The sequence below is a fragment of the Ranitomeya variabilis genome, chromosome 4, assembly GCF_051348905.1.
Source record: "Ranitomeya variabilis isolate aRanVar5 chromosome 4, aRanVar5.hap1, whole genome shotgun sequence".
NCBI lineage: Eukaryota > Metazoa > Chordata > Amphibia > Anura > Dendrobatidae > Ranitomeya > Ranitomeya variabilis.
Window position 1 is genome coordinate 448,301,232 of NC_135235.1, and position 10,188 is coordinate 448,311,419.

General features: G+C 46.1%; 1 protein-coding gene across 2 annotated transcripts; it reads right to left on the bottom strand.

The window, feature by feature from the left end:
• Positions 1 to 212: 212 nt before the first annotated feature.
• Positions 213 to 8,828, bottom strand: LOC143769007 (protein kinase C delta type-like). 2 transcript variants are annotated; one of them, XM_077257616.1, is made up of 6 exons: positions 8,324 to 8,828; positions 1,722 to 1,972; positions 1,465 to 1,527; positions 750 to 1,301; positions 580 to 623; positions 213 to 429 (listed from the first exon to the last, which is right to left on the bottom strand). In XM_077257616.1, exons 1-5 carry the CDS (start codon positions 8,567 to 8,569, stop codon positions 599 to 601), a joined length of 1,137 nt encoding a protein of 378 aa, XP_077113731.1. In that variant the 5' UTR covers positions 8,570 to 8,828; the 3' UTR covers positions 213 to 429; positions 580 to 598. The 2 variants fall into 2 exon arrangements, with proteins under 2 accessions (XP_077113731.1, XP_077113730.1); XM_077257615.1 differs by having other exon boundaries at positions 213 to 623.
• Between the last annotated feature and the right edge of the window lie 1,360 nt (positions 8,829 to 10,188).

Genomic DNA, 10,188 nt, shown 5'->3' on the forward strand with positions numbered 1-10,188 from the left:
TACTGTGTGCTATGTGTGTGCCTGTACTGATGATGTAGTGTGGGGACCTGCACTGACCATGTAGTGTGGGTGATGTGTGATGGGTGCGATACTTACCAGGCCTGTGCTAAGGTGAGTTCAGGGATAATGGCCTCTCCTTACATGCTGTTGCTCAGCGGCCCCAGGACTGAAAGGTGCGACTATTGTTCCTGAACTCACCAGATGGCAACTTAGCACAGGCCGCTCCTGGGGTAGAAGATCTTCGGGCTGGAGGGATGTTAGATGCCAGCCCAGGAGGTCAAGGGTCTGGGGCAGCAATGGCAGTGGTCCAGCATGAAGATGGTATAGAGAGAGATGATGTTGAAGGGCAGCCGAGGTGATGTACAGCAGCAGAGACGTGAGGCACGGGTCAGGAGGCATGAAGTTCTGGGCAGTTGGCACGGGCTCATCCTGCAAGACATAAGAGGAAGACAGGAAATCTATCTACCGGATCTTATGTTATATTAGGGGAATGGTCTTTATAATGAACCATTCTGCTATATAACATCAGATGCAATGTACTGACATAATAGGTGTCCTGTGTGTACATCGGTCACTCACCAGATGGTCGTGAATTCTTTCACAGTCCAGATCTTTTCATCCACCTAAGAAAAATAGAAACATAAAGTCACTGTCAGAAAAAGTGAAAAAAGGTAAGATCGATGATGATGATAACCACAATGAGAGAACAGCACCTGATGAGTGTTATCCCCAGAGGAGGAGATACTTACCGGGTCCAGCTTGGTGACACATACGTAAATCCGGCCACGGGGTGAAGGACTGTGTGCTCCGGCCACTGCAGATGGTGGTTCTCCAGAACTGGCCTGAATGGTGTAAATGGTGGCTCTACTCTCCTTTCCTCCAGATCCTCCCAGCCGATGGTGGTAAAGAATGGATGCTCTCTGATGTTCCCGCTCACACCCAGGCATGTCTGAGGGTCTTTGTGCAGCAGCTTCTTGATGAGATGTTTCACGTCAGCATCAAGCCAAGTTGGAAATTTTGGCTTCTCGTTGATGATGGATTTGAAAGCCATTTGCTTGACGGGGCCGTTGTAAAATGGATATCGCCCTGCTGCCATCCTGGACACCACAATCCCCAGGCTCCACCAGTCCACTGCTGCGCCATACCGTTTTCTACGATGCACCTCAGGGGCCATGTAATGGAAAGTGCCCGTCACTCCAGAGATGTTTTTGGAGGAGGAGACGCCATCTTGGGCAAGCCCAAGGTCGATGATACGGATGTGGCCATCTGCATCCAACATGATGTTATCCGGCTTTATGTCACTGCAATGAAAGAAGAAAACAAAATAATCTGTCCAGTGATACAAGAGATGGAAAATGGGTCACTACAAAATACGGCAGAATAGGCGGCAGGACACCAGGGAAGCCGGGGGCCATATCTACAGCTTGTAAAGGGGACAGAGAGAAGGAGGAAAGTTCTGCTTACCGGTGGACGATGTTGTGTCCGTGGAGGAACTGGAGGCCACTTACCATCTCTGCTGTGTAGAATCTGATGGAAAGAACAGACTGCAGAATCAATGTCATGAAATCCTTCTCTGGCAATCTTCAAATACCATGGCACCCCACCTCCTGCTTCCAGCACCCTAAATATATGCCCTGCCAGTGCTCCCCTAGCTGCAACCCGACCTCAGGTTTTTTCCCTTTCTCTTAGTTCTCTTTTAGGTACATTCTCTGCTTTCTCACCTCACATTGCTGATGTTCAGGCAGCCGCACATCCTGATCAAATCCTCCACGCTGCCACCGGACAGGTACTCCATGATGAAATATGCCCTGTGCTGAGACTGGTGTGCGGCATAGAGGTGGCACAGGAATGGGCAGTGTCTGGCCGCCAGGAGTATCCGCCGCTCTCTCAAGATGGTGTCCTCGTTGTCCCTTTTGGTGATCATTTTGACGGCCACGTTGATGTTACTGCCGGGGACAGATGCCAGGACCACCTGAAAAACACAAATGGAGAATACTTAGAAGGTGTCTGCAGGGGTGGAAGGATCTGGATTTTATAGTCCACAAGGCGCATGAGAAAACTGAGTGATCGCTCAGTCTGCTAGTGACCAGGACCATATAGAGGAGCAGATCTATCTATCAGAACAATGCACTGCCTGCTCCATGGACGGGCTATGGAGAGGTCTTAATAAATATTCGTCATTTTAATATTTAGTTCATAAAACAATAATACACATGAAAATATTTAACTTTGTAATACATTTTTCCCTTCCCCATGACAGCACTGGTACATGAGAGATGGTCCCGCCCCCAAGAACAGGAAACCTGCATAGGAGATAAAAGATGGGGGCGGCACCTCTCTCCTCAGTTTGGTTTCCTGTTCTTGCGGGGAACCTGCGGTGCTGCATGGGGAGAGGTCTCCCTTGCTTTGCCGGTCTCTGACCGAGGTCCACGGTGGGAGCAGCGGTGGCGGCGTGTGCGCGTCGCCTCCATACCTGGAAAAAGCTGCAGATGCGTCTTTCCCACTGGGGACTCCCCGGCGTCCGCTCCTGGCCGGAGGCTGGGCCGAGGGAGAAAAAGTGAGCGTACCCATCACGACGCTGGCGCCGACTGAATGGGGGAACTTCCGGGATTGAACCGGAAGTGACGCTACACGCTGAGGAAGCGGTGTGCTGACACTCCCCGGGGGGGAGAAAGTTCAGAGACGCACACACCGCTTCCGGGCCGCCATATTTAAAACGGCAAGGCGGCAAGCTGGCGCTGGGAACAGTCTCCTGCAGGATGGCAGATCTGAAGGAATCGACGATCCCAGCTGAAATCCCACAGCCTGTCGTGGTACTAAGGGTCCGGTGGGTGAGTGCCTTTGTAAGGCAAAAAACATATCAGTGACACTGTGTTTTTGTGTATATGCAGGGAAGAAAAGTCACCTCTAAACAAAAGCATAAAGTATGTGCACTCTGTGATAGAAGCCTCCCCAAAACGTATGAAAAGCGTATGTGCCGCTCATGCATAGAAAAAACTGTGTCTGAAGAGTCATCATCTTTGCTTCAGAATATAAAAGATATTGTTAGAAGCGAAGTACAAAGCACTGTAAAGGAGCAGTTAAAACAACATGGGTTGCAGAGCTCCGTAAACCCGCCCTCTATGTCTGCCCAGGCATCTGATGTAGAATCCGAGGGTGAACTGGGTGAGCTTCCGCCCGACGAGGGTTCGGACCTGGACTCTTCAGATGAAGAGTGTGGCCGGCCTTATGTGTTATCAGAAGATGTGGGGAAGTTGCTAAAACTGGTCAGGTCCACCCTGGGGGTTGAGACGCCAAAAGAGAAGCAAACGGTTCAGGACTCTATGTTCAGTAATTTGGAGGATAAGAAACGAAAAGTTTTCCCGTTTCATGATAACATTCTAAATCTCATCAAAAAAGAATGGAAAAAAACGAATAAAAAGATTTCAGTTCCCCAGGCCTTAAAACGTAAATATCCCTTTAGTGAGGAAGTTTGCGAGAAATGGGAAAAGGCGCCTAGGTTGGACGCGGCGATCGCAAGTACCTCCAGGGGCATAGCACTTCCCTTCGAGGACATGGGGGCCCTAAAAGACCCCCTAGATAAAAAGGCAGATGCCTTTCTAAAATCAACCTGGGAGGCCTCAACTTGGGCGTTTAAACCTGGAGTAGCGGCTACTTGTACTGCCCGTGCCATGGTTAAATGGCTGGAGGAACTTAGCGACCAAATAAAAAACAAATGTCCAAGAGACAGACTTCTAGAAGTCATCCCTCCACTTCAAAATGCAGCGGGATTCCTGGCGGACGCGGCCATTGATTCTGTGCGGTTTGCTGCCCGGGCTAGTGCCCTTTCAAATTCAGGAAGAAGGGCGCTATGGTTAAAGAACTGGAATGCTGATTTCCAATCCAAAGTAAAGCTCTGTGCAGTCCCCTGTGAGGGCCAATATTTATTCGGCAGCGCTTTAGATGAGATTTTAGAAAAAGCGGCGGACAAGAAAAAACACTTCCCTCCACCTCCCTTCTTTAGACGACGTTGGTACGACAATCGTCGGTCCTTTCGAGGATCAGGTAGGGGCCGAGGCCGCCCAACGGATAAAACCACACGGGGGAAACCCTGGGGTGAGAAAAGAGAAAGAGGGTTTCTTTTCAATAAACCCCCAAAACCAGATCCTAAACAATGACGCCATATTCCAGGTGGGAGGAAGGTTACGGTTTTTTGTCCATCAGTGGGTAACCTTACAGCCGTCCCAATGGATAATCAACTTGTTATCAGACGGTCTGCGGTTAAATTTCATCTCCCTTCCTCCCCACCGAATAAAAGTTACTCGTGTGGCCAAAAAGAACCAGTTGGTTCTCGAAAAAGAAGTTCGTCTTCTTTTAGACAAAAAAGTCCTGGTAAGAGTACCTTCACAGGAAATTGGAAGGGGATTTTACAGCACCCTTTTCCTCACTCCAAAACCGGATGGATCTTTAAGAACTATTTTCAATCTAAAAGAATTAAACAAATTCATCCGAGTAGAAAAATTCAAAATGGAAACTCTGAGAACGGCGGTAAAACTGCTGTATCCAGGATGTTATATGGCAGTGATAGACCTTACCGATGCCTATTATCATGTGCCAATCAGCAGAGAGCATCAACAATTCCTGAGGTTGGTTGTGCAGCTGGGACAGGTCTACACCCATCTACAATACCAATGTCTCCCCTTTGGGGTATCGGTAGCTCCTCGTATTTTTACAAAAATAATTTCGGAAGTAGCATCCTTCGTAAGGAGAGAAAACATTCTGCTAGTGCCCTATTTAGACGATTTCCTCCTGATAGCAGACAATCAAGAAGATTGCATAAAAGCAGTTATAACAGTACGAGAGCTACTAACCAAACTAGGGTGGATAATAAACTTAAAAAAATCAAGATTGATTCCGGCCCAGATACAGGAGTTCCTGGGGATCCAATTAAATTCAATCAAACAGATCTGTATCCTTCCAGACAGGAAAATCGAGGTCATAAAACAAAGAATAACACAAATACAGGTAGCCCAATACGTCTCGGTGAGGGAAGCCATGTCCCTCCTAGGCATGCTTACTGCAACAATTCCGGCGGTCCAATGGGCACAACTTCATTCAAGGGACCTACAGTGGGAGATCCTGTCAGAACAAACAAGAATACCCTACAATCTAAACCGAAAAATCGTATTGTCACAACATGTCCGGGACTCTCTAAGCTGGTGGCTAGATTCCGGGAATCTAAAAAAAGGGGTCCCATGGTCAATCCAGAATCCGGTGATACTGACCACAGATGCGAGCCCATTAGGTTGGGGAGCACACCTGTCAGATCGGATCCTACAGGGTCTATGGAATCCACAGATGCAATCAGCCTCCTCAAACCTGAGGGAATTGACAGCAGTAAGGCAAGCAATTCTTCAATCAGAAGAAGATCTCAAAGGAAAACATTTAGTAGTATTGTCCGACAACAGCACAACGGTGTCGTATATAAATCGACAGGGAGGAACCAGATCAAGTTCCCTAATGGAAGAAGCAGGAAGACTATTTCTTTGGGCCGAAAACCACCTTTTATCCCTCACAAGTACACACTTAAAGGGGTCGGAAAACTTTGTCGCAGATTTTCTGAGTCGTCACGTCCTGCACCAGGGCGAGTGGTCGCTAAATCAAAGAATATTTGGAGAAATCTGTGCAGTCTGGGGGCTTCCTCAAGTGGATCTTTTTTCCACAAGGCAAAATCGGAAAGTAAAAAGGTTCTACTCTCTAAACCCCAAAGAGAACCCGGAAGGTGTAGATGCGTTACTACACCAATGGAAATTCCAACTAGCCTATGCGTTTCCCCCGATCCCATTGATCCCTACAGTCCTGAAGAAGATCCGAGAAGAGAAATCACGCATAATCTTAATCGCACCCTTCTGGCCAAAGAGAGCTTGGTTCACTTGGCTCAGACGTATGTCCATCTCGGACCCGTGGATACTTCCAGAGGTCCCAGACCTTCTGCACCAGGGTCCGGTGACACATCCTCAGGTTCACAGCCTACACCTCACTGCTTGGAACTTGAGAGGGGACTTCTGCTAGCAAAGGGATTCTCGGATCCGTTAATTACTACTCTACTGTCCAGTAGAAAAAAAGTCACAACTGATAAATACCAAAAGGTATGGGGAAAATTTTTAGAATTCTCAGGCCGAGGGATAACTGATACCGTTCAGAAGGTCCCTATATCTGAAATCCTAGAGTTTCTCCAAAAGGGTCTGGAGAGGGGATTATCTACCAGCACTCTAAAAGTGCAAGTCTCGGCGCTTGGCGCCTTGTTTGACCAAAAATTGGCTGATCACCCCTGGGTGTGTAGGTTCATTCGGGCCTCCTTTACAGCCAGGCCATTCAAACCTCGTCCAAAGGTCGCTCCCTGGGATTTAAATTTAGTTTTAAACGCCTTGACCTCCTCTCCCTTTGAGCCTCTTTCCTCCATATCGGAAAAAGCGCTAACTCTAAAAACAGTTCTCCTGATTGCCCTTACCTCAGCCAGACGCATTAGTGAGCTTCAGGCTATATCTATTGACCCTCCGTATACGGAAATTCTGGAGGATAGGGTAATTATAAAATCTGATCCGGCCTTCTTACCTAAGGTCAACTCGAAATTTCACAGGGACCAGGAGATAATCTTGCCTTCATTCTGTGCCAATCCAAAATCCCAGGGAGAAGAAACCTTCCATTGCTTGGACGTCAGACGTTGCCTTCTTCAATATATAGAAGTGACAAAACCATGGCGACAGTCTTCAGCCCTTTTTGTCTCCTTTCAGGGGGCAAACAGGGGAAAAAAGGCCACAAAATCGACTATTGCACGTTGGCTCCGTATGGCTATATCACTTTCCTATTCCTCTTCGGGACAGGTCCCTCCACCTGGTGTTACGGCCCACTCTACCAGGGCTATTTCCACATCTTGGGCAGAGAGGGCAAATGCATCGATAGAGCAAATCTGTAATGCAGCAGTATGGTCTTCACCCTCTACTTTCTTCCGCCATTATAGGTTGAATCTGGGGCTATCAGATCTTGCCTTTGGTAGGAAAGTACTATCTGCTGTTGTCCCACCCTAGAGGTTCCTTCTATTTCTTCCTCTCATGTACCGGTGCTGTCATGGGGAAGGGAAAAAATAATTACTTACGGGTAATTTGATTTTCCAGATCCATGACAGCACCGCTCTAGTTCCCGCCCTATCTTGGTGATGGTGTGTGATTCACAAAAAAAAAAAAAAAAAAATCTCAAAAAAAAAAAAAAAAAAAGACACAAATGAAAGATGGGGTAATAACCACTTAACATAACAATAGATAAATAGTCTTAGAGTTAAATATAAATTTTTATATGCCTAAAACTAACATAGCGGTTACCTTACATTCTCTGTAAACAAACTGAGGAGAGAGGTGCCGCCCCCATCTTTTATCTCCTATGCAGGTTTCCTGTTCTTGGGGGCGGGACCATCTCTCATGTACCGGTGCTGTCATGGATCTGGAAAATCAAATTACCCGTAAGTAATTATCATTTTTATCAGCCAAATCGGCTTCTTTCTCCACCAGGACTGATTTTTTATTTTCAAAATTCTATGTACCTGGGTAAACTCTGTATTTAGTGAAGACAGATTGTTAAATTACTGAGGGGAGATAACAGTTGGTGCTGATAATATTCTATGCAGAAGGGAGGGGGGAGGAGGAGGGAGGAGTTTTGCATTTAGCCCCTCCTCTCCACTACATAGAATATTATCAGCACCAACTGTCATCTCCTCTCAGTAATGTAACAATCTGTCTTCACTAAATACAGAGTTAACCCCGAAATTGAGAATATAGAATATGAAAAATCAGTCTTGGTGGAAAAAGAAGATTTATCTGATTAGAATTATTACAAAGCTGCTTATTTTCATGTTTGCTATTGATTTATGAAATAAAAATTAAAATGACGATGACTTTTTAAAGGGTTTTCCTCTGTTACCATATGGAAATAAACAGAGTAAGCATTAGTAGAGGCATTGAGTTGGCATTAGTATGGTCCAAATACCATTGATTATCTAGATTTAATAAAAACACAGAGACAAATGTATGTACAATATGGCAGCCTGATAGGAGAAAAAAATAATGTCCCCTGCCCTCTACAGCTGTGACCCCTGAGATGAACCCTCCAGTATAGAAGAATACCAGGTTATAGCAGCACTAGCCCTAACTATGGTGATGTCTTATACCTCATCTCACAGAAGGACACTACAATGAGCAATAACAAAGCAAGACATGGCTGATAACAGAGAACAATACATGGGGATATATGAAAAATCTCAGATTTCAAATAACAAATATGTAGGCCTTACTTTGCCAAAGGCGCCTCTACCTAGGACCTGGTGGATGTTGAAGCGGCTGATGTTAAGCCTGGCATAGGGGCCGGATGATCCAGGGTCTCCGCTGCATCCAGGTGTTGGCTCCTCCAATCCGCTGTTGTCTCGTCTCCTTTTCTTCTTTAATCCGGTCACGCTGTCCTCTTCCCTCTTCCTCTTCTCCTCGCGCCCCTTCTCCTCGCTCCTCTTCTCGCTCTCTTCTCCTCGTCCAGTAGTCACCATTCTCCGTAATCTCTTCCCGCCTGTAGACCTCGGTCCAATCACTTCAGCCGACAGTTGAAAGTAAACGGCAGTTGGTCGTGTGCAGGTGACCAGAGGTCAGAGGTGACGGAACCCTCAGGTGGCTCCTGCCAGGCAGCGGCTCCTGGCCCTGCTCTGCCCTATACACTGTGATGTGGGCATCATGGGTGACAGTTTAGAGTCCAGAGGAACGGCAGAGAACTTCATGGCGACTTCCAGTGGTTTATTTATTAGATTATTAATCCCTCTATGTGTTTCATCATCGTTCTATTTTATAACTTACATTATTTTTGTATTGTAAAGTTAATATTTTTATTAGTTTTTCTATGTTTCTTATCACATATTTCCTCGATGTCCCATTTCCTTTTATCATTTCTCCCAAGAGTCTATTCCACCAAAGTGGTGCGCACCTATTACCCCCAGTGCCACCCAGCCGGCTCTACTGCACCTCATGGACAGAATACACGGAGCTGTAAACTCTTCCTGAGCTTTTATATTCTCTGTATAACCAACACTTTCTACCAATTATTACCTCTTACCAGGAATATGGTGATATTGGGGCAGTATATAATAAAGCCATCAGTGCTATATATAATACAGGTTGTACCGTTCCCAATAACCCATCACATGTGATTTACAGTAATCCCACCACAACCCATGGGAAGGACGGGTCACTGCTGCTCATCTCTGGGGTCACCGAAATCTTCTTCTTCCTCTTTATAATATCGCTTTATTTACATGTAACACAAAGAAAACAATTAAAACTCCCATAAATGAAAATGACCCTGTTATTACAGCTTCTTTGTGCTATTGTGTCACAGTCACAGGCAGTGAATACACCGTACCATTTACTGCTGCAGTCAGCGATTATTTATATACTGGTGGATTGTCACCGTTATTGTAATGCAGGTCCTGTCGCCCTAAATCTATAAACATTAATCCCCCAACATGTTTCGCCCGCTCTCAGGCATCATCAGGAGAATGGGGATTAAAGGAGTAAGATGTCACCGCTCACTCCCATATTATTTGTGGTGCAGACGACTTATGACGTCACATCCACACAGATATGTGAAGACATAGCACAATCAGCAGGTGTCCTAGTCTCATAAACAGGACAGGACACAATTATTGACAACTATGAACACACCTGAGAGGGCTACCTTCAGGGGAATGTCATTAAATTAGACATATGACATCAGACACCATTTAATGGGTGATCTATCACGCCCGATGTCCAGGTGGGAAAATCTACATTGGTCTCCTTGCTAGAGAACTTCACGTATGTATCAAGGAACATGTAAGAGACATGGACAAATCTAGGACAGAGGATGATCTTGAACAATTTAAAACCCTACTAAGATATTTTCAACAATTCCATCATAGGGATTCAAGTCTTCTCAGAGTTCTTTTGGGACCGAGAAGTGGTGATTAGTGTTGAGCGATACCGTCCGATACTTGAAAGTATCGGTATCAGAAAGTATCGGCCGATACCGGCAAAGTATCGGATCTAATCCGATACCGATACCCGATACCAATACAAGTCAATGGGACACCAAGTATCGGACGGTATCCTGTATGGTTCCCAGGGTCTGAAGGAGAGG